The sequence below is a fragment of the Balaenoptera acutorostrata genome, chromosome 6, assembly GCF_949987535.1.
Source record: "Balaenoptera acutorostrata chromosome 6, mBalAcu1.1, whole genome shotgun sequence".
In the NCBI taxonomy this organism is placed as follows: Eukaryota; Metazoa; Chordata; class Mammalia; order Artiodactyla; family Balaenopteridae; genus Balaenoptera; species Balaenoptera acutorostrata.
The window spans coordinates 113,555,682-113,582,373 of record NC_080069.1 but is presented as its reverse complement, the minus strand read 5'-3'; the positions used below and the strand labels follow the sequence as shown (position 1 = coordinate 113,582,373).

The window sequence follows — 26,692 nt, the reverse complement described above, 5'->3', positions numbered from 1 at the left end:
GTTCACTTAGTGGTAGAGAATAAACCTAGAGACTGAATCTTTTCTTTCAAGTCTCGATTATGGTTTAAGTGGAAAGCCAAAGGGATGGATAGTAGAAAGCTTCAGATGTAATTTTGTAATTAACAGGCATATTGGCTCCAAGGTAAAGAAAACTCCTTGATTTCCCTTCTGTGCTGATTTCCCCTATTGGATTGAGTCATAGGACTTAGAGGTCAATTAATCAGTCTTCCTGTTTTGCAAATTGAAAAACTGAGGACCAGAGGAGAAATAAAGAGTTAGACCATCAGGTGTTTTCCTTTCTAGCCTAGTGTACTTTTCATAGTGTGCGATTTTACTTTCCCCCTCATCTCACTGGTTGAACTTGGCTATTCTGTTTCTCTACCTCTCATCTCCAAATTAAATGAACCCAGAGTAGCCTCAGGTTTGCATTTCTGTTATCCGTTACTTAAACCTAATTACTCTGAGAAGGTTTCCCCCATTTTCCATGGTGACACTCTGGTAGGTAAAACTTTTTTAACCAAGGATTTATAGATTTAGCACCATCTTTCTCTTTCTGCAGGGTGTTTCATGGTTTCAGATGTTGTGGGTTTGAAACTGTTGTTCTCAATATTTCATCTATTCTCTGTGGTGTCTGGTGTTTGAATAAAACTGAATCTTAATGTAATTTGTACAGGTACTGCAGGCAATGGGATACCCAACGGGCTTTGATGCAGATATTGAATGTATGAGTTCCGATGAAAAGTCAGATAATGAAGGCAAAAATGAAACAGTGTCTTCAAACTCAAGCAATAATACTGGAAATTCTACAACTGAAACCTCCAGTACCTTAGAGGTATACTTACATTTTTTTTTCCTTGGAAGAAAAGTAATGTATGTTCATTGTCAAAAATTTGAGAGGTATGGAGAAGTATAAATGAGACAATCAAAAGCATATACAAGTATATGTATTCCAGAGGCAGCCATTATTAATATTTTGCTTTATTTATGTCCAGCCTTTTTTCTATGTGTATTTTTTATGAAGGCAATCATATTTTCATACAGTTTTACATCTTGTTTTTTCACTTAACTCTAAAAATCGCTGTAAACATAACTGTATACTGTACAACACATGGATGTATCTTAATTTAACTAGCATTTCTCCTTTGCTGGCCATGGGAGTTGCTTCCAGCATTTCACAATCATAATGTATCAGGAACGTCAACAATAACTGAAGAGTGAAAAACAAAAAGATCTAGAGACTTCCCTGGCGGTCCAGTGGTTAGGACCCCATGCTTCCACTGCAGGGGGCCCTGGTTCCATCCCTGGTCGGGGAACTAAGATCCCACAAGCTGCTGTGCTATAAATGAATGAATGAATGAATGAATGAATGAATATGTGTATGTATGTATGTTTGCAAACTTAAAAAAAAAAATCTAATGGGGAAATTTAGGATTATTCGAAATTTGTGCTAAGCTGTGGGGGTCAGTGGGGTCATCATTGAGTTGGTCCAGCCCTAAAGAGGGCGTCTGATTTAGTATGTTCCTCAGACTCTTGAGCAAGTCCTGACCTATGACGTATTGTCACAGATAATAGAAGGAGACAAAAGTCCAAGTACTGAGTATACATGGCTTATTTGGGAATTCATGGGGCCCTTGCTTATTGCATTCTACATAAGAAAAATTGGCTTTAAAGTAACCACAGGAGCTTACATTAAATTTAAAAAAGTGTCATTTGTAAGAATGAGTATCTATCAAGGACTTAGTGGACTATAATTTTGTCCCCTTTTAGTACCTGCTTACTGCTAGATGCTGCAGAAATTGTGTCCAGAGCCTTAAAATGTTCTCAGGATAGAAGGGCAAAAGATACGCTCATAATTATGATGTAATATGATAAGCACGGTGATTGCAAAATGAATATAATGTAAAATCTCAAAGGAGGATGTGATTACGAAATGTACACACATGTAAAATCAAAGGGAGTGAACTGTGAGCTTGGTTTGAGATGATGAGTAGGATTTTGCTATGTGGGGAAGTGGTGGAAAGAAGGCATCCTGGGCCAAGGAATAGGAGGTATAATACCTGGAGTTGTGAAAGTAAATGTTTGAGAAGTACCAGGTGGGCCTGTATGGTGGGGACTGATGGGGCTGAGGCCTGTGAAAGCCATGCCTGACTCCTCATGTGATGTTCTGGAGGATAGAAGACATGGCACCTGGCTTTAGAGAGGACCAGTCATTCATAAGTGGTTGTCACAGGCAGGCCAAGATGGTTTGCTGGCAGTGTTATAAATAGTAAGAGAAAAAGAGCGCATTAATTATGAGGTACAGACTGTTAAGTTCAAAGGGAATTAAGAGAGCAGTGTGGGCTAAACTAATAGCAGTTATGAGAGTATGTGGAGGTTCTGGTTGTGAATCCATCTCTGCTTTGCTTCTGTATAATCTAGTAATGGGGAGGGGAGAAAGCTCTTATTCTTCATTTAAAATAGTAATAATTGATTAGAACTGCAAATATTTTTATCTTGACTCATTTTTATAAAAGTGATTTCAGATTTGGAAAGCAAGGAGTGATTACCATAGGGTAAATCATAGGGTAGTTTCAGAAATTACTCATTACCTTTTAAAGATGGACTCCAGAAATTTGCCTTGAAATTAAAAAGATGTAGATTATTAAAAACTCTTCAAGAAGTGGTTTATTGCAAAAGACCCAGGAATGTTTATTAAAATTGTCTTTAAAAATTGTCCAATGTTTCACTTTTATAGCATCAACCACTTACTAAATCAGCGTAGAGTATTTTAAGAGAATCTTGCTGTCCATTAGGTTTACATACATGAAAATCCTATTATATGTAATAATTCATTTTTGTTCAGCATTTCTTGAGCAATTACTGGGATAGAATTACAGACATGCCCTCTAACCTCAAAAAGTGCTCAGTCGTTGGGTCTTTCCTTTCTAAAATTATAGTTTTGTGGTGTTTTGTGGTTTATTTTTGGTGCTAGCCTCTCTCTTCGTTTGAGCCTTCACACTCTTACGTGAATTACTTCTCTTCCTCACCTCTAGTCTTATCCTTATGTCAGTTCTTTCCACCACTCCTAGAGCAGTTTTCTAGTCTAATTGTGAATTTACCCAGATTTAAGTCTTTCAGTGGCTCCCCATTGTCCATGATAAAGTTGAAGCTCATTTGCATGACATTTGAAGTCCTTTATGATTTGGCTCCATCAAGAGTGTTTCTAATCTGGTTCTGCTTTCCTCTCCTCACTCGCTTAATACAGCCAAATGGAACTTCTTGCCATTTCCCAAACAAATGGTCTTTCTTTCTCTTGGGCCTTTGCATGGCTGTTTCTTCTGTCCAGAATGCCCTTCTCCTTCGTTTCCTCCTTCTCATGGTCTGGTACTTACCTTTTAAGGTCAGGTTTGCATGTCACTTCCAGGAAAACTATCCTGTTTGCCCTAGAAAATGATTCCTTGTACTGTGTTTCCATAATATACATGGGCTCTATAATGTACATTGGTTTACAGTGATTGGATCAATCCTTCCTTCTATACTCTAGCTCCTTGAGGGCAGGGAATGACTGCTTTTATTATTTTTAAATTTCAGAATTCATAGTCTGTAGCCTATTGTTTTTACTCTAGGTGCCGTTAAATCTCTTTAGAGACACTGAGAGGTGTGTAGGCACATTTTCTTTCCGTCTCCCAAATTTAGAGTTATTTCTTCCTAATCCTAAAGATGAAAAACAATGAATGCTCAGGTGTCATGTGAATCTCAACTGTTCTACCTACATTGTCAGTCATTTAGAGTATTGTTCTTAGATCTTGAACACCCCAGATCAGACCCTGGAGTGCCATGTGATGGCAAGGCTACACTGCTGTTGAATACTGATCTGTTGAGACAGCCTGCTTCCACGGCAGGCTGGCCAGATGACTTACTGTGATGTTTACTGCTTGTAGAATTTCGATACCTTTAAAGATATTTTGCCATTTGTATACAGAAGTGATCATGCATCCTAGCCCCTGAATGCTTTAAAGTACAATTCTTGAGCCTCTTTTTCAACAGAGACGTAGTATAATTGTATTAATAAGAAATCTAATACTCTAAAAATTTACTTGATTGAACCTCCTTTTAGGTAAGAACTCAGGGCCCTATCCTCACAGCAAGTGGCAAAAATCCTGTAATGGAGCTCAATGAAAAAAGAAGAGGTCTTAAGTATGAACTCATCTCGGAGACTGGTGGAAGCCATGACAAACGCTTTGTAATGGAGGTGTGTACCTAGATACAAGCCAACCTTATTTTTCCCCTCAAAGACATAGGATATCCTGAGCTTATATATAAAAAAGCTTTAGAGTGAGTCAAATCTTATGGTACTGTTTGACTTTTGGTGTTTTCTGTGTTGTGATACATTTAAATTACAACTGTGTAGAGGAATTGCATGGGATAATTGCAGAGTGTTGTTCTTAATTTTAGGTAGAAGTAGATGGACAGAAATTCAGAGGTGCAGGTCCAAATAAGAAAGTGGCAAAGGCAAGTGCAGCTTTAGCTGCCCTGGAGAAGCTGTTTTCTGGACCCAATGCAGCAAATAATAAGAAAAAGAAGATTATCCCTCAGGTATGAGTTAAGCATTAAACCTTTGAAAGATATTACCAGAATTAAATTTCCTTTCCTGTCTTTGTGCCACTTCAGGTTTTTCTAAAGTTACTTCTTTTTCTTGGATTTGGCAACCTTTTCTTTGGGTTTGATCATGAATAATAGAAATATGATTAGTGGTTCTCTGTTCTGTGGTCTTTTAGGCAAATTATATATTAAAAAGAGACTATTAGCATTATTTGGGGGCTTTAGGTCATTCTTGAAGAGGTAGAGTGTTGGAGGGTTGGGACTTTAATGAGATACTAGCATTTGTTTAGTTTAGGGAAGCTGCCAAGAATATTTGGGGCTTACTCTCATCACAGTCTGCAGGTGCTCTTCCATTTCCTTTCCAGTTTTGTCCTTTTGCATTATTTATTTTGGGTTTTCCTTTGAGGGCGTCACAGTAGAACTTGACCCTTTGTTGCTTCTGTTCATTACCGACGTTGGAAATGTTAGAGCTGCTAAAGGCCCAGGATTGTAACAAGGGTTGCAGTAAGAAAAGATGGCCTCCTAATTGCACGCTTTTGAATAACAGATTCTTCTATCCATTCATTTACGTATTCAAAAATATTTTCTAGACATATACCATGTGCACGATTGTGAGGGAAAAGGAGATACGTTAACTATAAGACACATTCTCTCCCTTGTGGAGAATACTGGTATAATAATGTCTGAATATATTATGTGATAGGAACAAGTCAAGAAAAATGTTTAGACTAATAGAAGGAAGCTTAGATTATTTAAGATTCTGTGTTAAATATGCATATGCGAAGTCCATTATAAGAGGTTAGACTAGCTCTCATTTTATAGATGAGGAAATGAGGCTTGAACACATTAAGATACCGCTTGTGGTAACATAGCTAATTGATGGTAAGGGTTCCCTTTGAAACCTGGTTCTTCTCCTTCCAAAGACCATCGGCTCCTATTGTATATTATACCCATCTTAGAAATTTGTTTTGTGTTAATTTAAACTTCTTGTATGTACTATAATAAACACTGCTTATATTCTAGAATTCAAAATATAAACAAAAAACGAACTTCTACTGAGATGAAATACAAATAAAGCGTTTAAATTGCAGTGGTATACATGTAGAGAGAGGATAAGTGGATTTTCTTTTTCTAAAATCTTCTAGAATATGTTCTAAATTAGTAGAAGGATAATTGTTACCTTGTTTGTTTTGGTGTGTTTTTCTCATGCGTTACATCTTGTATATGGGTCAGTTAATTTTAGTGTTTAAAAAAGCCTATGCTATGTGCAGATACTTATTAGATAGTTAGGTTTGGTTCTAGGAGACATGAGCTTGATTTGTGTGGAGTCACTTTGCCGCTGCCAGATTACTACTTTCTGACTACATTTGACTAAGCTGTGTTTAAAAGAAAAAAATGCCCGCATGAAGTTCACTCATTTTTAGAAATTTTCCATACTAAAAGCTATAAAACTCACGTGTTCAATGTGCTTGACAGCCAAGAAGCAGTCTATTTTGGTTGGATTTTTTTCAGCCAAAAGGAAAAAATGGCTGTTCTCTGTGCACGATACATTCGACCTTGAAACTGTCTTCTACCCAGTTATAGAGGCTATCCTAGGATTTTTCAATGAGAGATAAATGTGTATATGCACTGACTATTTAAGCTGTCTGAGATGCTGTTGACTTGATCGTACAGTGCTTTTGAGGCTCTGCACCTCCTTCCCTGCAGCTTGGTTATAGCAGGGAGTATTAGTAGTTTTTTGAGCTTGAGTTTTTATTGCATCTTTATATTAAAAAGTAAATATAATATGTAATTTAAAACTAGATATTTTCTTATTTCTTAAATTTTCAGTTTTGGAAAGGAATGTTCTAGCAGCCTTGTGTACCATTACTCTTTGTCCTTATCTATTCTACTTTTCAGAGTTTTGTATCTATTTTCTCAGTTGCTCTTTCTACTCTGAAGTAAGGAAAACAAAGCGGGTACCATAATTGTCATTTTGCAATTAGTGGGGAGACTCCCATAGAGATTATGTGACTTTACCAGAGTCCCATAGCATTTTAGAGCAAGAAGAGACTTCAGAGGTGATTGACACACACACACACACACACACACACACACACGCGCGCGTGCGTGCACACACACACACACACACACCAGAATTGATACACACACACACACGCACACACAGCAGAATTGCATGACCTTCCTGAGGTCTCAGTTACTTACATCAGGAACTGGCATCCACACCTTTGGTCTTCCTGTCTTAGTTCCTTTTCTTTTTTTTTAAAACCCCATTCAGGTTCACAGCTAACTCCAGGTAGTTTGTTGTGGTATTTTTTTGTTTGCTGGGGGAGAATTCAGTAAATTTTGAACCTAGGTATCAAGTGTGTGTAATTGCTTTAGTCAGGCCTAAAATGACTTTGGATGTAATTTGACTGCTGAAATTTGTGTGCAGAAAACGAACTCTTTCTGGGTAACCCTCAAGTGAAAGGAAGAATTTATTTGCATACTTCTCTGTGCCAGCATCTTCTCCAGAACAACTCTGTAAGATAGATGTCATTTTCATTTTACAGATTATAAATTGAAGGTTCAAGGTCATAGACGACTAATCTCATGTACAGGCTCAAGTTTCTCATAGAGTAATTATGCATTACAAAGTTGATGAGATGATCTTATTTCTCTCAGTAATGAAATGTGTTATTTTTAACAGGCAAAGGGTGTTGTGAATACAGCTGTGTCCGCAGCAGTCCAAGCTGTTCGGGGCAGAGGAAGAGGAACTCTAACAAGGGGAGCTTTTGTTGGGGCCACAGCTGCTCCTAGCTACATAGCTCCAGGTATAGTGCACCCTGTGAGACATCTGCCTCCTTTTCTGGGCCAGAGTTCCAAGAACAGCCTCTCCTTTATTTTCCAGGGTTATACAGGGTTTCTGGAAACATAATATGGGTATAGGATGGGTGTGCACCGAATTTCAAAAGAAGAGAATCTACAGAATGTTACAGGTTTTCTCCTGGAATCTGCTGAGTGACTAGAGGCTTTCTGGAGGGAGGTGACAGATGAGGAGTACTGTGCTTAGTTGAGGGGACATATTTTGACAATGAGGAAGCTCAAAGATATTCCACAGATTGGGGAGTTTGGATAGCTGAGCAGAGTGTATTCGGTGGGGACATAGACGACAGATTGGGTATCACAGGTGAGAAAAATGGCTGGTAAGAGCTACTTAATTGGGGTGAAGCCCGGCGATGTTAGCATTTCTTTAACTCTATGTTGGGGAACCATCAGGGGCTAAAGAAGTACAAAAGGAGGAAAGGGGGAACTTACTTATCTAGAGCTGAGTATACACTAGATACTTTCATATAAATGATTTCACTTAATTGTTTTTAATCTTCACAGTGTTTCCTCAAGTAGAAATTATTTCCATTTTTCCGTGTGAGGAAACTAAGTTTTAGGGAGGTAAGGCAACTAGCTCAGTGTGAGACATCTTGTAAATAGCAGAGCAAAGATTTGAGTGTAGGTATTTCTAGTTCCAAAGTTTATATTCTTTCCATTTCACCACATGGCTTGAGGAAGATGGGAAAAGATGCCCTCTGCTTGCCTTCTGTTCTCATCCTTGTATCATCTTAGCAGGAGCTGTACCTCTGTCTCATTAAAATCAAATTCTCTGTAATATTGCAAGTATGGAACTTTGAACTTGACAACTAAACCAGTAGTAGTTGTTGATCAAGATGAAATTGTCATAAAGATTGGGTCTTATCCCGTCATTATTTTTTTGCATAACACTCTTAAGAAGTTCACTTAGGTTGTGTTTTTTTTTTTTCTAAGAAAGAATGAGACTTTTTGGGAAGTTCTGTGGATGATGTGGCTTTGGAATTAAGCTTCTATAGAAGTTGATCCCAGTAGGGGCATAGCTCAAAGATGTGTCATATAAACAATGTGTACTCTTACTCAAATGTCGTGCGCCTGCTTTGACACACAGCAGACATGGATTTTGTTCTCCTGCAGTGTTTGGTCTAAAGGTGAGACATACTAATGGAATACTCACGACTGACTGAGTTGCTATGATGAAGGAGAGGGGCACGATGCTCTGAGGGGACATGACAGAGAAACCTGGTCTAGTCTGTCGGGGACTCGAAGGTTTCCCTGAAGATGTGACACTTGAACTGAGCTTTGAAGAATGAGTAGGAGTTAACTCAGAGAAGATTGGGACGGAAGAACACCGCACACAGAGGGAATAGCACATCAGCACCCTATGGTGCTGGTAGGAGGGAACTTGGCTCATTTGAAGAATTTGGAGGAGGCCAACATGTCTGTAGCGTGGAGAGCACTGTGTGTGGGTGAAGGGGGGCGGAATTTGAGCTAAAGTGGGTACTCAGTCCCGTCCTGGAGGCTGTGGTTTGGATTTTGGTCTTAGCACCTAAGTATGGGGGAAGTCATGAAGGGTTCTAAGAGGAGTAAGGAGATAAGACTTTCAGACTTTATTTGTAAAGATCACTCTCTGTAGCGTGAAGAATGGCTTGTAGGGACAGAAGTCGGCATGCCAAGACAAAGTAGGTTTTTGTAAGCTGAGAGACTAGACTAGAGGCCGTGGAGGGATCTCCAGGGGGTGTAGGGAAGTAGATGGGGGTCAAGAAGTGAGCAGATGGAAGAACCGCAGAAGCAGAATTGATGGATTGAATGTGGAGAAGGAAGCAGAGTGAGGTTTCAGGTCCCTCCCAGGATCTTATGCTGGAGGAAGTGGATGGGATGGTGGCACCATTGAAGGAGACAGAGAGTGCTGAAAGGCAGCGTGAGAGGGTGGTTACAGTTTGATATTTTTTGTGTGTCCAAAATTAAGACATTTTTCTGTGCATCTCACTATTTCTATGGATATTTAATTTTTTTTTTTTTTTGCCTCATTTAATGTCTTATTTAAAGGAAGCAGCTTTCATTAAACAGTAGTAGGCAGGTTATTGAGGTGAACTCTCTTGCCTTTGGTGACGTGCTCATCCAGTTTTGTCCAGCTGCTGGGTCAATGGGACGTTTCCCTCACGCGCGAGGGGTCAGCAGCCATCAGCTAGTGGCAGTGATTGTGAGAGGAATCCTGCTGTCTGCCTCTCTGCTCTGTAGTAGCTCCTCTTTTACATCATTGCACTGACCTCTGTGAAAGGCCTGTCTTCTGAAGCTTTTAAAAAGGAAGTTCTTTTACAGCCTAGAGAAGATTCAGATTAGGTCAGTTTGGATTATGAATAGGTTATATGCCATTTGCAGAGTGTATTTTGTGCAGCAGGGAGTATAGTAAGTATTTTTACATATGTTATTTAATTACATTCCTCTGCCATCAGTTTCTGCAGAAGACTGAGGCTCAGAGAGGTTAAATAGCGGGTGCAATTCAGAGTCACCTTAGTGAGACGTGAAGTCAGGATTAGAACCCCAGTGGCCTCATTAGTGGCCAGCTTAGTTGTTATAGTTTCATCTCTTTAAGGAGGTTTTAGTAAAACCTTTGAAACTGTAGCCTTAGCCAACCAGCTACCTTTTCCTGGAATAGATTTGATATACAGCCTTCTTTTTTAAGCATTAATCTTTTTTTTTTTTTTTTTTTTGGCTTCTGATACTTTTCCTACTGTATATTTCCTACTGCTTATTTCAACTGCCTTGTGTCCTCTTGAAATATATGATTTAGTGAGCACTAAAGACTAAGTTGTACAACTCCCAGTTTTATATGACTTAAGTATAGACTAAAAAGTGAAAAACTTTATCTCTAAGAAAATGTTTCAGTTAGTCCCCAAAAGCAATTTACTTGATCAACATATATTTGAATGTTTTATCTCAAACAAGAGATTTAGATCTGAGCATTCAAAGATGACCAACACTTAGCGTCTGCCCCTGTGAATGCTTGGGGTCACATGGGGTAGGAACAGACACTTGAGAAAGTACCGTATAATATGATGCAAGCTGTGACGTGGGGTGGGCAAAGTGAACAGCAAGCCTGGGGGACTTTACAGAGGAGGTGATAGATACCTAAAGGATGAGTTGCAGTTGGTCAGCTAGAGAAGAAGGAAAAAAAAAAATCATTCTAGCAGCAGAAATGATTATAGAAAAAGGGGCTGTAAAGTAAAAAAGCTTGATTTGTTTTGGGTACAATGTGAAGGGCCCATGTAGATTTTGTGCCCTTGTTCTATTTTAGAAACCAGTTTTTCCTAGAGATTTACCCAAGTGATTTAGTATTTATATTTTTTAAAGTCATTTTACTGAAAAATTAAAGATTGTCGTTTCTATTAACGTAGTATTTCTAATCCCTATAAAACTATAAAGTAGCTTGGAGGGTTTCCCATTTTATAGATGAAAGTGGCAACTCAGAGGTTACATATCTATCTAAGGACATATAAGAAACTAGTGCCAGAACTAAATGGTTCAAAAACTTTTGTGTTCTTTGTACTTTATTGATAATATGAGCCTTCTTCATAGGCACCAGATGCTAATGTCAATTTTAACAATATTTACTGAAAGACCTTGTGCTGGGGCCCAGAATTCGGATTTCAACAAGACATGGACCTTGCCCTCGAGCCCACAGCCTGATCTGTGCGCCCTCTTCAGTGGCAGTTGAGGCTTAGCCTGCTCTGTCACTGCTTTCTGAAAAAAGACTTGCAAATTCCTATTTTCCAACTGTGAGAAATTGGTAATTTGAGTGGTTCTAAGTATTCTTTTGTTGAACAAATTAAATTTGTGAGTGGTTACTATATGCCAGACATTCTGCTAGGTTCAAGTGATGCAAAGATGTATAAGACTTGAGTCTCTGCCATTCTAGGGGGGAACACAGACAAAGAGTTGATAATTATAATACAATGTGGTAAGTGTAGTGAGAAAGAAACAGGATATTCTGGTAGGTCAGGAGAGCTTGGTAGGCCATAGTAAAAAGCTTCCACTCTACATAGGCATGGAGGAATCGGTAGACTCGGGCCATTCTGGGAAGGGTTCTGGTTCAGCCAGCACCTGGAAGAAGTCCTTGGGGCCCAAGGTGCCGGGCCAGGTGGTCCTTGTGAATTGGGCCAGTGCCGACTGCCCTTTTTCCTGGACTGATGTGCTTTCTCCTTCTTTGCACCAGGCTATGGAACACCATATGGTTACAGCACAGCTGCCCCTGCCTATGGTATGTACACCATCTTACTGATTTCTCCTCTTAAGCCACTCTGCACAGCAATCCAAAGCACAGTTTGTATCTAGGGTTTCTTTAAATGAATTGGAGGATCTCAGACCTACTTATTCTAGTGACCCAACTTAAATTCCCGTTGAAAATGCCACAACCTTGTGGTTCTTGGTTTGGTTGGAGTTGCTCTTCTCTCTGCTTTGCCTGATTGAAGGACTGCTTGTTCTAATTGCCTGTTTCTGACCATATTGAAATTAAATATTTTAAGTAGTTCTTCTTACAGCCAACTTATACTCCATTCAAAGGCTACTGAAGGGCCATACCCAGTTTCTAGCTTGGCTGCCTGCCAGTTATAGAGCTACATTTAAGTTTCTGGTTTGAAACTGTGTGAACTGTAGGTGATTTGAGTTAGAGATAGGAAGTACTCACTTCAAATTTGTAGCTGTCATCCTTTTTCATGAATTTTGCTGTAGAGGTGGAGTGAACAAGACCTAGAGAGTGATGAGGGGGTATCTACAGCAGTTACTGAAGTGCTTACTGCAGAAGGTCTGTGTAGTACAGTGAGAAAAATCATAGGAATAGCTCCTCTCCCTCCAAAAATAAAAAACAAAGGCAGATGCGGAAATGAACCTCAGTGGCCCTTTGGATAACTTTTGAATGAGGTTTATGTGGCAATGGAGGCAGTAGGTTTGGAGTCAGTGATATGCTTTCTTAGGCATTTTTCCTAACTCGGGTGCTATGTGGTATAGAGTTGGCCATCTGTAGGATGTTTGTCATTGAGAGAAAAAACGCGAGTGTGTATGCACACATGTGAGAGAATGCATGTGAGTGTTAGAGTGTGTGGGTGCACACCTGTGTGCACCAGTGCGACCCCAGGCTGGGCGTGTGTGCACACAGAAGAGAAGGACCTTGACTGTGTTGCTACTTGTGGCATTAGTCCTCCACACGAGCCTCAGACCTTTCATTATGCTTTTTCTCTCATGCATCAGCTTTCCCATTTTTGTTTGGATGAAAATTATGGGTCTTTAAGACACTGCTAAACTGAAGCTTCATCTGATTTCCTAGCTGTAGAAATAAGTAGAAAGTGAACAGTTTGACCTCTTTCCCTATTAAGATAGATAATTTACATCCTGGAAAGATGTGGAGAAGCTGGAAGGCTCAGACGTTTGGGGTGAGTTTCCTCTAAGGCTGAAAGCAGAGTCTGGAGTTTCTTCCTTAACTGAATGTCTCCACTGACGCATTCAGGTTCGGCCAGGGCCTCCCCATACAAGAATATGCTGCCACTTAGAATTTCTTCTGAATTCAAGCTCTCTAGCTCCTTTTGATTTCGCAATTTGCTTTTACCATTCAGCCAACTTCTGGATACCCTGACCACCTCATCCTTCCTGTGAATTAGGTCTGGTCAGTTTACAAATACATTTTGACTCACTAGACTCATTGTAATATGTCTTGTGTGAGAGCCAAAGCGTCTGCCTCCTAGGGTAGGTCCTTAAGTCTGTGTCTTTCTTTTAGACATAGTAAGTCCCATGTTCTTTAGTACAGGTTTGCTAGAGCTTAATTTTTTTCTTTAAAACACTTGTATATCTAGGCTCTAAGGCACATTCACGTTTTTCCTCAGTCTTTTTAGTTTTTCTCTCTTGTTCTTCCCTTTCCTCTAACATTATACTTTCACCCTGCGGCCTCTGAGCCCCCTCTTCAGAAGGCTCCTCACTCCCATGTACCATATAACTGACTTCCAAAGCTGGTGAAATTTAATGCCCCCATTTTTCACATAAAAGATTTGGTTTTTAAATGTTACTGTGATGCCAACCTACTAAAACGATGCTTTATTTTGGCTGTAAGGTAAATATGTCTTTTGGCCTTTGTAAAGCTGTTGCATGTGGGGTAATTTCCCTCTGATCATCTGGTGCTCTCGAATACCTGCTGTTGCTGCTTTGTGATTTCTCCGTAGCTTAAATATTAGAATAGAAATAAGGATCACATTTCAAATCATGCTTGAGTATGCAGAAGTTTGTGAGGCCACAAGAACTCATTAATTACAAAATTAAGAAAGTAATTAATCTTTCCAGATTTGCCATGCCAATATTGGCAGTAGCCGTTAAGATAAACACCTGGTCACGACTCCAGTTGGAACTGTCTTTCTGGGGATCCGAGGCCTGCACAGAAAGCTGTGCTGTGAATCTTGACCGTCCCTGTTTCTCCTGTAATACGTGATGTGCCAAATTGAGAGTCACTTCAGAATATTAATCAATAGCATTGCTTTTGAGCTTTATAATTCACGACAGTTCACTCTGATGAAATCCCTTTTTGAATATCCTTCTTCCTATGATGTAGCCATCTTAATTTTGAGTGGAAAATATTATTAAAATATTAAGAGTAACTTCAAAGTTTGTGGGCCTCTTCCATAATGGTACATGTTGACTGACTAATCTGGAAAAGGTTAATGATAATTACTGTAAGATTCTTTTTTTTTTTTTTTAACCTGAAATTTTTATTGGATTATTAAACTTATTTGGAGTCCTCTCCGTTTCTTTTCTCTGTAGGTTTACCCAAGAGAATGGTTCTGTTACCCGTTATGAAATTCCCAACATATCCTGTTCCCCACTACTCATTCTTTTAGCAAATGACAGAAGCTAATTCCTATTGAACAATACAGTACATACAGAATGTTAGAGAAAAAGCCTTTTTATCCTGCTTTCTTTGAACACATACTTGATCAAAATTATTTGTAAAGAACATCTTTCCTACTTTTTGATTTTAACAAATGCAAATTTAGTTCTCTAAAACTTGAAAACAAACAAACAAAAAGAAACTAGTTCTGTGAAAAACGGTACCTCATTTCCAGAAAATAACTTATACCAGCCCTTCTGTTCTAGGGAAATAAGTCTAGCAGTTCAAAGTTTAAGTTTTAAGAGGAGTATCAGATTATGTAAAATTAAATTCGTGAAGGATGTATAGAGTCTCAAACACTGATCACAAATAAACTGCTTTGTTGTAACACAGAGTACTGCCTGGTTCCTGATGCAGTCACTGATGCTTAGCTGATTGATATGTATTTGCCCCAGGGCACTTTAATTCGGGCTGTAGTTATTTTTTTTAATACAATAGAGACTTTTCATTTAAACTTTAACTTTGTAAATACTGAAGTGTGTAATTAAAGCCAATAAAATATGGGTTTGAATATTGTTTTAGCTTATTATTTTTGATATGTTTTGGTATCAAATTATAAAGAATTGAAAACTAATAATAACTTAGCCCTAGAAACCCATTCATTTGTAACCAAACTGATAAAACAAAGCAAAGGCGATTGTTAGTTTGAGCCAGTCTATTTACTTTTGTAAGCCCTTTGTACTCCTGCTGTACAAGGGCATCCCCATGATAAAGGTTTACTCTGTTATCTGAGCATTGCTTATTAAAGTGATGGCACTACCCATAGATGGGGAAGGAGGAATGTGATTATTTTAGTTTCCGAATTTCCAAGTTTTAAAAAATAATAAATTAATTGATCAATCACCCTCTCTTGTTCTTGTGGCCTTCTTCACTCTGTAAGATACTGTGTTCACTCCCTGGCTTTTTTCATGCAGAGAGAAGATTAGTGATTTTTCTGGGATTCTTTGAAGGGTCTCTTATCCTCTTCAATTACATCAGAATCTAAAGCAGCAACAGGGTCCCCATAAAAACTTGCTCTTCGATTGTCCCAGTTCTTGTTGAGTGCTGCTGTGAAAAGTGACAGGTTTCAGCCATGGGTCAGCATTTATTTTTTAAGACACCTAATTAAGCTGGTGAAAAATGATCAGTCGGTAACATTGTGCTGTTCTGTAAAGGGTGCAGACCTAAGTCTTCCACTTGCATTCTCACCTTGTTTGGAAGCCTATGATGTTACTAGAAGGTAATGGTTTCATTAAGGTACTCACCCCCATGAAGGCAACAGTGTGGTCCCATGTTGAGATTTACAAGTTGCTGTGTCTTAAAAATGTCCGTTTTTAGTATGAATTAGCTTTCCTCGTCTTTCTTCATTTCTGTTTTTTGGAGCTGAACAGTACCCATCGCTGAGAATGGGCTTCACAAAATACGGCAAATTTATGTACCGGATTTCTTTGGGACCGCTAAATGAGAATGAAACAGATAGTTTAAAACAAATGTTAGTGTTACTTATCAGAAATAAAATTTTTACACCATGCTTGTTACTTCTGCTCCTTGACCTTTTGTCTTTATTAGTGGTGGGTGATACTTTAATAAAACCTCATCACTTGCTGGAAGTAGCTGTGAACTTACCATTCTCATCCTGTGCATTAGTGGCTAGACGTACACAAGAGGGCCCATCTCAGCTGGGAGTTTTCATGTTTCGTTGATTTGTTTTGCTGACCTATGGATGAAACAGAGCCATCACTGAGAAGAAAAAGCATGGCTGGTAGTGTCCATTTTTTATTAATTAAATATTTACAAACAGTCCTCTTTGTTTTTGGAATACTATTAATTGGCAGCTGCAGCTGTATTGTTATTTGAAATTGATTGTCAAATTGCATTCCAAGTTGGAATCTCTTTGGAGATTTCTCTTTAGAAAATTCTTTTGAAGTAGCTGACTCAGCTTCATAACTCAACCCCTCTATAATGGTGAAAATGGAGCTGTGCTGTTTTCCAACATGATGGCAGTCATTTCAGATGGTTTCTACCAAGTCTTTTTTTTTTTTTTTTTTTTTGTTGTTTGTTGGAAGTTACTAACCATGTTGTAAACCTGCCCAGTTGCTGCAAACTTTTACATTTCTCTGCTTTACTTAAAATAATTGAGCTGTCAGTCCTTTGTTAGAAGTGGTAACCATGCAAGTTCAACTGTTTAAATCTTGTAATGAATTAAGTGTCCTCCCACTACCCCCACCCCCTTTACCCTTCCCTCCCCTTCATTTTGTAATGAAAATTCCACTTACAGCTGAAAGAGCAGAGAAATATAAATGAAGCTTTTGGCTTCACCAAATTCTGTGAAATTAACATAAAGTTTTGCTTCTCTGCTCTTTTCTCCACTGTAGGTGGTTTTTTCATTGACAGCCCCTATTGCCAGCCTCTGAGCGTCGCACCATTTATTATTCACTTGGGCCCTCAAGATTTCTTCTCTGACTTCTAGAACCATCAGGTTGTCTGGCTTGAAATGGCAATTTCTATGTCTTAGTCTTAAGAGCAATGTGACCCCCTGAGGCTTTCCAACTTTCAGACACAGCACTCTGACACCTTTTGGAAAGCAGTGAATGAGCATTTTAAAGAAGAGCAATACTTTATTCAGAGCCATGGTGTCTGTTTGAAAACTTTTCCTTTGGAAACCTAGCAATATCTGGATATACTTAGCCCCTCCTAGCCTCGTCTCTTGTCGGGGAGTCTACAGACCAATGTAGAACTTAGAATTAGTGTATGAGCTGTGCTATCTTCTGACAGTTTTTAAACTTTTTTAGCACATAAACTGAATAGTTGCATTCCTGACTGCGTCAGTTAGCGCTATTATAATTCCTCAGAGATAGGGGTCCTCCTTGAAGCCATATTCTTTGCATGGGGGCTGGCACCCAGCCAGGGAGGTGGCCTGCAGCCGTGTTTCTTGAGGCTGTGGCAGCACCCCATCTCTTGTGCAAGGTAATTGGTCCAATAGATTCCCGACATACCTCATGCTGACTAGATGCGGTGCATGGTGCGGGGAAGCCAGGGCTCCTGGAGTCGTTTGTAGTCTCTCTCAAATTGTTAACCTGGGGAACAAACCACTGATAGATTTTGCTGGTGTTAGCCTTTTCTTCTTTTTTAAAATTTGGGTGAATGTTTGAAAATCATGAATCAGTCATTCACCATTATTAATTGAAGAGCTGGGAATACCTCGTTAATGTATTTTTAAAACTGGTGTTGGATCCTCTGTGTATTTCAGGTTAATACTTTTAAGCAGTTTTCAGCACGTTTATCTCACTTTATTCTCGTTCTCCTTGGACCTTCGTAGCCATATCACTTGTATAAAATAGGCTGAGATATAGTGACTGTAAGCTGTGGTCTCAGTATACAAAGGTAAGCTCTTTTATTTTCTGATTAAAGAGAAAATTAAAAATCGATGAACACAGCATGCATATATGACAATCATATATGATGTATTTGATCTCTTAGGTCTTATATCATCACATTACTTTAAAATTTTTTATGATCTAAGTGTGAAATAGTTATTTTCAGCATTTTGTTTTTAATACCCTTATAATTACTTTCTATTTGAGAGACATTTCACTTTTGAGTTAAGTGTGTGTATGTGTATAGAAACTTATAACGTATATGCGAATTACACACACCTGTTTAAATAAAAGAATTCGGTGGTGGGAAGTGTTCACCTAAGAAGATTTTTACGTCAGGGCACTCTTTTGGCCAAAGTGCTGGAATTTCATAAGCAGCAAGATAGGTAACAGTGCCGGTAGGACCCATTTATATGTAGCTGTTACATAAGCTGAGGATCAAAGTGCCAATTTCTCAAGGAGAGAGACTTCTCTGAGAAATGAATATCTCTGATCTGTGTTGTATGCCCTAATACAACAGCAGCAAGAAGCCATAAAAAAAAAAAAAAGCAATAGAAAATGAAAAAAACCAAAATATTAAGGTAACTATGGAAAAATATATAATTGACTGAGTTAAGCTCAGTATTTGCAGAACCAATTATGGCAAGACTCAGAATGGTAAATACCTGGTGTGCAGAGACCAAATAGATGTAAGGCAATTCATCTGTCTTTTCCAGGTTAGGTAGATGATTTATTTCCCACCTGATTGAACCGTCATGGAGTTCATTTAAAAGATATGAGGGTTAGGCCAAATATTTTTAAAAGGATTTGCTTCTTCATTATGTGTATTCATTCCATAAATGCATTTCATATGTGTTAGATGTTTTGTGCTAAGGTTGTACTTGATATATATAGATAGATAGATAGATAGATTAAAATGAAGTTTATGTTTTATATTTGTCTCTAAGTAGTAGTTTTCTTTTTATTGCTAACTTTGAAGGTTGCTGGAACAACTTTTTTCCCATACAGAATCTGTATGTACATTGAATGTGGCTTCGGCATCTATAAAAGGTTGAGTGGGAAAAAAAAAAAAAAAAAAAGGTTGAGTGAGGTCTAGTTGACTAGTACCAAGTACATTCCAGTCCTGATCAAACAGCCAAGTGCCCCTTACGGGACAGGTTCTTCTCTGGGTACTAGTGAAACAGGCTCCGCCCAGTGGAAACCTTTTAAGTCAGAGAGTCTCCTTGTTGGTGGAATTGGACCTATTGTAAATATCCTAGGTTGGGAGCCAAATAATGCATTAGCAGTGTCAGAAGATAATTTACTTAGTTAATAGTTTATTTATAATGTGGGCCCTCTGACATCACTGAAAATGGGCATCATTTGGAAATTCACTCATTTTAAATTTCCCTGGCAGTTTTGAGAGCCTGAAACCAACTCTGGTTTATGTTCATGGACCTCTGTCCACGTAAGTGCAGTGAATGAAATGAATAACAAAGAGCCCAGTCCTTTAAAACCAGTTTTTATAGTGTAGCAAAGAACAAAAGTGGTTCATTTAAACACTGACCACATTTTTTGATGACAAATGAGGGAAATTTTACTCTTATAATCAATCATTCATTATCATTTCCCTGTTTCTTGGGTTTCATTAATAACTGCAGTGGAGGTAAATCTTCAGTAGTGAGTGAGAGGAGTGAACTAAGGAGATCTGCCCCCTTCCCCCCAACCCCAACAGTTAGATTTCTAGCAATCTAGAGCCCTAAAAATCAGGGACATTGAGAGCAGTTAAAGCTGAAAAGAACCTGCTCTGTGAGTGGTCTTCCTGCAACTCCCATTCAGCGTATGCCAGTGCCTCCCTGGTGGTGCTGGGATGGGGGTGGTCTCTCTGAAGTCACCCAGAACAAGAAAGGTTCTGTTGTATTCAGACTTGTACTCTGAAACCATCTGAGGCCATGCCATCCATTGACCAGAGATTTCTCAGTGTTACTAGGAGGCCGGGAAGGGAGATGGGTAGTAAATGAATAACCTGCAGAGCCAGGAAGCTGTCTACCACTGAGGTGAGTTCAATATTGACGTGTTTCTCTCTAGCAGTTACTTACAGAGCACAGAGCTAGTACTTTTTATGTAAGTTCCTTCCTTTCCTAATAGCATCTTCCAGAAAGTCTGTTTTAAGTAAAGAATTGAAGTTGACTTAGTTGTAAGAATAGATATCCTTTCCCACATTATCATTTTAGGTAAGAGCTAACAGCTTCCATTGATGCTTGAAGCAGTGATCTTTGGAGATTTTTTTAAAATAGCAGCATAATGCAAATTAGGTTATGTAAGCTTTATAGCACAGCTAGAAATAGGGATTAGAAACCATGTGGGACTCTGGGCCAGAGTATATTTCTCTCCCAACAGCAAATTCCTTTGGGGGCTGGGAATTAGATTCTGAGTTAATACACAGAGTGCTTTGAATAGTACCTGGTACAGAGTAAGTGCTCAGTAAATGCTGACCGTTCTTACCATGGTTGGCTGAGGTGACAAAATACGTGCGGGAGGCTGGGCTGGGCTGGCAGGTAGTGGAGAAGCAGGTGCATGGCCTGCTCAGGGGGAGCGGCGTGGGTTCTTTAGTGTTGACAGGTTTGGGATACTCCAGGCTTTGGGAGAGGACTCCTAGCATCTTGGGGTCAGACAGGAGATACAAAGCAAACACTGGGTGAGACCTGGTGTGGGAGGCTGCTGCAGATCCGTGCTGGATGAAGACGCTCATGTTTCTGTGTGGTAGTTCATCATCGGGCAGTCTGTTGCCAGGGGTTCGTAATACTTGCTTTGGGATTTAGGTGTGCTTGGAACTTCAAAGGGGCTGAGCTTATCAACCTGCTGATTCTAAGTTTCCTGCCAGTGCATTAGTAAGAAAAGAGTGTGTGTTTGATTACAGCTAGCCCCAGAATCTGACATTGAGCTCACCATTTATTTGGCAGGTAGAAAGCAAGTTACTGTAAACCACAGAAAAGAAAGAGGAGACTGGGTGGCATGCTTAGAAGGCTGTTGACTCGGATGCTTCTCTCTTCCAGTTTGCTGCAACACCTTGGGAAAAAAAAATCTGTACTTAACACCACTCGAGGCCTCCCTCTTGCCTGTTAATCTTAGAAAAAAACATACCTGTCTATCCATCCCTCTCTCTCTGTCCATCTACCCATTTATCTATCTGGACACAGTTGGGAAGTTGCTTTTCAGCAGAAAGAAGAATGAGTAGATGGTTGGTCTGAATAAAGGGTGAGCATCTTCCGGTCCGTCTCTGGCTCACATGTGTCTACGTGGACCTCCGGAACCTCTGGAAAAAAGCGTACAGCGGCATCCCTCTCTGCTGGTAGAGGTGAGCTGAGTGGGGAATACAGATCGAGTCCTGTGATGCTCTAAGGTCATAAAAACTGTGTAGACAGGATCAGTGTTACTTTTAAAGGCAAATAAAGTAGATTTGCATTATAGTCAAGAGGCTTTTCTTCAATCCAGGAGATATTTGTGTCAGTGATATCCTGGCAGAAGTGACCCCATTCCTCAGCTGTAGCCCTCTGGGTGGAATCCTTGCCTCAGTAACGAACACTGAGGGAAGGCCTCGGGGGTTCTTTTGTTTGTTTTGCCTTGATCAGTCAGTTGTTAACACCTTAATTACTTGGTCCTTCTAAGGAGGGTCTTAGGGTCTTTCTTGGCAGAACTCTGCTATTTCTGCAAACAAACTATGCTGTCTCTGCTGGTGGGTAGTGTGGAGATTGCCACCATCTGCCCAGGCAGTTTAAGAGTCAGATTAGCATATCCTAGCTGGAGATGTGGTCCTGAGTCATCTTTTTGCTGCTTACGGCCCCCAGGAGGTAACGGGATTAGCCTGCTGCAGTGAGGGCATTCTGTTTGCGCTGCCTAGGAGCCTAGTCTCTCTCTGCTTTGTTTCAGTTTCTACCTTGATCCTTTTGTGTGGTTTGGAAGAACAGTCTCTGCATTCACATGTCAGCTGAATGTCCCAGGTAGTTAACAGTGGCCCTCAGTTTAGGTCATTTTGGGCTGTGGGCAGCAGTGGATGGAAGAAAGGAGAGCGGGAAGAGAGATGCTAAAATTGGTACCTTGTGTGTGCCAGGCACTTGGACATTTTTCTTATTTCTCAGCCTTCTTGAAGGTGGTATTATTCTTATTTTACAGATGAAAAAACTGAGGCTCAGAGTTAAGTGCTAGAGTCAGGAATGAAATCCAGCTCTGTTCAGTGCCAGAACCTTTTTCTGCTGTACCATGCTATGGATTAAAAGTCTGGAAAGAAGGTGAGGAAGCATGTCGGGGGACAGGAAGGTGGTGTGTGGGCAGTGAGGCAAGGCCGAATGGAGCTTAAAAAGGGCCTGAACACAAGCCAGGGGCCTCACTGTCACAGGATCTTTGGAGCTCACCGACTCAAGCCAATCCCAGGCTCCCGTGCTAGAATCTAGGCTTTGACTTGAGGTCATTTTAGACCAGATATCCTGGGCTAAAATAGGGCTGTTTTCTTTTAGAGCAGTTGGAAAAGATTAACAAACTGGAAAGATAGACTGGAGGGCTGAGGTGTGGCTGTATAAACAGAGGAAGCTTTTGTATTTGAAGCTTGTTTTTCTGTTTGAATATCAATGAGAAATTGAGGTGTGCGTTTTCATTTAGCTAATGCTTTCTGAGTACACGCTATCTGGCCTGAGATTGGTGATGGGGATGTCATAAAAGATTTGAGCCAGACTCTGAAGGAGAGCTGGTGAGGCTGGGCTCATTGGGTCAAAGGAAGAGGGGTGGTCCAGGGTTGGGGTGTGAGTGCAGAGAGGTGGCCCTGGGCAAGTGTTGAGCAGAGACGGGGGTGAGGGGCAGATAGCAGTGGCCTGTTCTGCTTGCCAGGAGTGTCCCCTGGACTCGGCTTCACGGAAGGCTGTGTGTGGTCCCCTCACCAGCTCCTCGGCAGATTAGTGCTGGCTGGGTCTCTGCTTACGGTTAGGTGGGCGTGGAGGTGGATGCAGAATCCTCTTCAGGGAAAGATATTCTTCCCTAACCCCAAGTCACCACCAGCCTTGGCAGTTGCCGTTTTTCTGAGCCCCCTGCCATAATCCTGGAGCGGAACAGGAAGAAGGAACCTCTTGTAAAGCCAGGTTGTAGGAGTTCTTGAGCCGCGGCTTGCGGAGGGAATGGTACCTGCGTGTGTAGCGTGCCCGCAGAGCTCTCTCCGGGCCGTGACTGTGTTCCCTGCCCTGATGGTCCCACTCAGAGAAGCTGCAGCGCAGGGGTGGTTGTTCCCACTGCACAGACAAGAAAAGTGAAGCTAAGAGGCCTCTGCAAACCACCAGCTTATTTGTGGTAAAGCACTGTGGCTCCTAATAAGTGAGTTTTTAATCACACAGAAGAAATGGCATTTCTCCTGTTTTTAGAGTTAACAGAAGCCCTTTCTTAGGGATGAGATTTGAGCTCCACCACAACTGTGGGATCTAGAAATTTTCTCCTTTTACAGATGAGGAAATAGAGGCTTAGACAAGATGACTTGCCCAAAATTACACAGCTAGGAAGTGGCCGAGCCCACCCATTCTGCTGGCGCTGTGCTCACCACTGGTGGTTGGTGTTGAGAGTCTAGGCTGCTGCCTATCCTGTTTTCTAAAACCGTTTGGCAAGTTTCCTCTCCTCGTTATGAGGCGTTCATTCTACTTACCTTTCTTCCGGACTTCTGGGATGTGTCCTGTGTGGTTTGAGACAAAACACGCGGAAAACCACCTCTCTCTCCCTGACCCCCCTCTTCTCCCCCTCCCACCGTGGGAAAAAAGAAACCAGCCTTGGGGCTCATTCTTCTCCGGCTAACCTGGCTCCTGGGCAAGGTTACTGACTAGCCAGCCTTGGGCCAGGTGGCCTGTTTGTTGTTTTCTTTGCCAGCTGCACAGTTGGGTCTGTTTCCACAGACCATCTTTTTGCGCTCTAACTGAACCCTGTAATAAAGTGCAAACCAGTAATTGCCATCGGAGAGATCCCCAGGCGTTGCGATGTGCTGTTGGGAGTGTGCTTTTCCACTGAGCTTCATCCATGTTTTGGTTGTCAGCTGTCATGTTTCTGGCTAGGCCTTCCTTGTGTGCTCCAACCAAAGGGGTCGCCCTCACAGTCGCCTTCCCAGAGCGCTGGTGCCAGGGTCTCACTGGGCCCTTCCATGATGTAGACGGTCTCAGAAGATGCTCAGCTCTCTGACGTCCTTCAGGCCCTTGGAGGCTGCATTATGGGAGGTATGGCGGCCATCATCCTGGAGGGGATCACTCCTTCCACATCATCTGGAAGGTGGCACCTGAGGAACTCAGGAAAGCTGAAAGCACCTCAAGATGGGATAGGTTGAGGCTGCTGAAGGACAGACCTGGAGAGATCATGGACCTTTCCATCTTAAAGAGTTGTATTTACTTGTCATATGTAGTTCCAGAAGGGGAAAGATAGTTACAGTAAAGCCAGTTGGGCAGTTTGAGCTAAAGTGTGCCTCTCATGAGGTGTGGTGAGAAGTGGGCCCCGTGTTACCAGGAGTGCTTAGGCAGGAAGCCCGCTGTTTGGATACCTGCAGAGGAAGGTCTTCCATGGGGTGTCAGTTTGTACAGAATGCTGATGTGGCTGGTGACACTGTCAAGACCGCTTCTCCCCTCTTGGGCACATGGATTTATTGGAAACATTCACTGTCACCTCCTACTACTAACCAGGCTGTGCTGGGGGAGAAGGAGCACTTGAGGAAAACGTCAGGATTTTCAGCTTAGAAGGTGAAACCCCTGACCAAGAAGGAGCACAGGAAGGGGGAGGGGACTTCTTGGGGCCTTGAACAGAACGAGAGCCATCTTCTGTGCTTGGGAGGAGGGCTCCCACTCAGTCCAGGAGCGGAGCCAGGCCTGTGAAGAGACTTAAGAGCTGCGTGACTTAGAGAGTGAGAGGGGCTCCAGTAGATGTGGCCATGGCTTCCGCAGAGCCTGGCATCCAGCTGGCTAGGAGGTCTCAAGGAGGGGCGCCTGGTGTGCACAGAAGGGCATGGCTTCTCAGGACAGCGTGGAGGTGCTTGTTAATGGGAACCTGGGAACTGGGATGGTTAGGAGGGTGAAGTAGCAGACGGCATGTGCAGTTGGGGGCCACTTCGTGAAAGGCCTTGGGTGCCATGCCCTGCAGAGCTTACCATCTTCCAGAATGGTGAGAGAATTCTGGAGGATCCGTTTGGACAGCTGGATGGGGAAGGACCAAAGGCCGGAGTCAGAGGCTGTTGCAGATGCCCGGCTGAAGGATGAAGGAGGCTGGCTGAGGGCGTCAGAGGCAGGAATGGCATCTCTTCATAGTCCAGGCTCCTTGCCTGGGCCCAGCAGGAGGTTATGGGGCCAGGGAACCACAGGAACCCCACGTGCAGCCAGGGAACTGGGGGCCACTGTTGAGTAGGTGCCTGGGACCAAGACAGGAAAGGCGGGTGGTGGCGGGGAGAGGCGTTGCAGTGTAGCAAGGACAATCTCCACTGGCCGGGAAGCGGGGATTTGGTGGCCCTGACTTCTCGTGGGTGCGGGGGCTCTGAGTTCCCTTCTTGTGCTCTCTGGGAAGCGTCTCCTTTGGCAAAGGACAGAGAGGTTTATGGGCTGGTCAGTCAGAATCTTACCCTTTCCCTGAGTTTCTGCTCTGCTGAGTTTGCCAGTCAGTGGGAGTGGCAGGTACTGGATGTTCGTTGGTACAGAGGCTTCTGCTTTTAAAAAAAGTAATGTTTTGGCTTCTTTACCTGGGCAAGGGTTGGAGTTCATTGGATTCAACATTTGTAGAACAGGGTCTTTAGCCGGGGGAAGGTACACACTTGCTCTACAGAGTACTTTAGGGAAGGGAAAAAGGTGAAATTGTAAGATTACTAGAGAATTTGCTTTGGGCCTCAGTTTTGTGTCTGTCCTGCCATCTCTGGCTCGTTCTGCACAGGTGGGCAGGGAGACCTGAAGAGGAGTCGGGGTGGGTTTCTGCACTTCTGTGTTTCTATACCTCTGCTGGGGACAGGGGCTAAAAAGGCAGTGGTGGTTTTGAGCCTTTAGGTCAGAGCTGTGAAAGGTTAGGGTTCACTGAGACACTGATTCCATCGACCTTTGGGGTGACCAGGTGTCTCTAACTACGAGTGGCCTTGTTTGTTTAGCCCAGTGGGCCACAGAAAAATCACCTTTTTGCGTGTCACAGTGTGGAAATCGATGGGAACGCTGCCTTAGGCCTGGTGTCGACAAACCTTCTGGAAAGGTCCAGGGAGTAACTCTTTCAGGCTTGTGGCCCATTCGCTCTGTCACAGCTACTCAGCCCTGCCGTTCCAGCAGCACCCGCGCAGCCAGAGGCAGAGTGTAGACAGACAGGTGTGGCTGCAGGCCACACTTCACCCAATCCCTGCCTTGGACTGTGGCGGTTACTCACCCTCTGGCTTAATCATGACTGGAAGCTTCCTCCCGTCTGCTGCCTGGACCCATCTATCTTCCCATGAAGGCTTCCTGCGCATCTGTTAGGTGTGCAGCTCTTGCGCATAATGACCTCAGATTTTGAGTGAGAGGTGGGCCCTTTCGGGGGAGCGGGTGCTGCAGAGCGAAATACAGAACGGGGCTCGGGGAGAGAAGGCCGAGGGTGAACCCGGAGAGTCTGAGGAAGGAGGGAGGCAGCTCCGGAGAGGAGGACGCTGGGGGCCAGCCTGTGAATAAAGGGCGCTGGGGAGCCAATGGGAGGTTGTGCTCAGGAAGGTGAAGTGATCACAGATGCACTTTGGAAAGATCCTCTGGTTGGGGAAGACCACGTTTGTGGTTACAAATAGTATCTTTCAGTTTAGTTGGACTCTTTCGCCCAGTGTCTGGTTACTGTTGGTACCCAAGTGGGAAGAAGAGACTCCCGAGTTGGGTAGCTTTTCTGGCCGCCGGCTGTAGGGGGCCAGTGAGTGGCACAGTTTTTGACACAGCAGAGCTTGACACGGTCTGCCGCCTTCGGGCTTCTTCTCTGTCACTATCCAGAGATAGCTTAAACGGCAAGACAAATG

At 42.0% G+C, this 26,692-nt stretch overlaps 1 protein-coding gene and 1 long non-coding RNA gene across 8 annotated transcripts in view; one reads left to right on the top strand and one right to left on the bottom strand.

Moving 5' to 3' along the window:
- STRBP (spermatid perinuclear RNA binding protein) overlaps positions 1-26,692 on the top strand; it is a 193,117-nt gene that overhangs the window by 163,427 nt on the left and 2,998 nt on the right. For 5 of the 7 annotated variants that reach the window (XM_007194704.3, XM_057548090.1, XM_057548088.1 and 2 more), the window contains 6 exons: positions 674-832; positions 4,097-4,231; positions 4,435-4,575; positions 7,271-7,394; positions 11,639-11,683; positions 14,224-15,193. In XM_007194704.3, the coding sequence (XP_007194766.1) occupies positions 674-832; positions 4,097-4,231; positions 4,435-4,575; positions 7,271-7,394; positions 11,639-11,683; positions 14,224-14,300 (681 nt within the window). In that variant the 3' untranslated portion in view covers positions 14,301-15,193. Of the gene's footprint in view, positions 1-673; positions 833-4,096; positions 4,232-4,434; positions 4,576-7,270; positions 7,395-11,638; positions 11,684-14,223; positions 15,194-17,579; positions 17,714-20,648; positions 22,670-26,692 lie in introns of those variants that run through there. The other 2 variants (XR_009008578.1, XR_009008579.1) reach the window with 2 other exon arrangements.
- Positions 15,194-17,388, bottom strand: LOC114235551 (uncharacterized). The gene is made up of 4 exons (XR_009008580.1): positions 17,326-17,388; positions 15,956-16,046; positions 15,595-15,786; positions 15,194-15,397 (listed from the first exon to the last, which is right to left on the bottom strand). It is a non-coding gene; the product is annotated as an uncharacterized LOC114235551 (long non-coding RNA).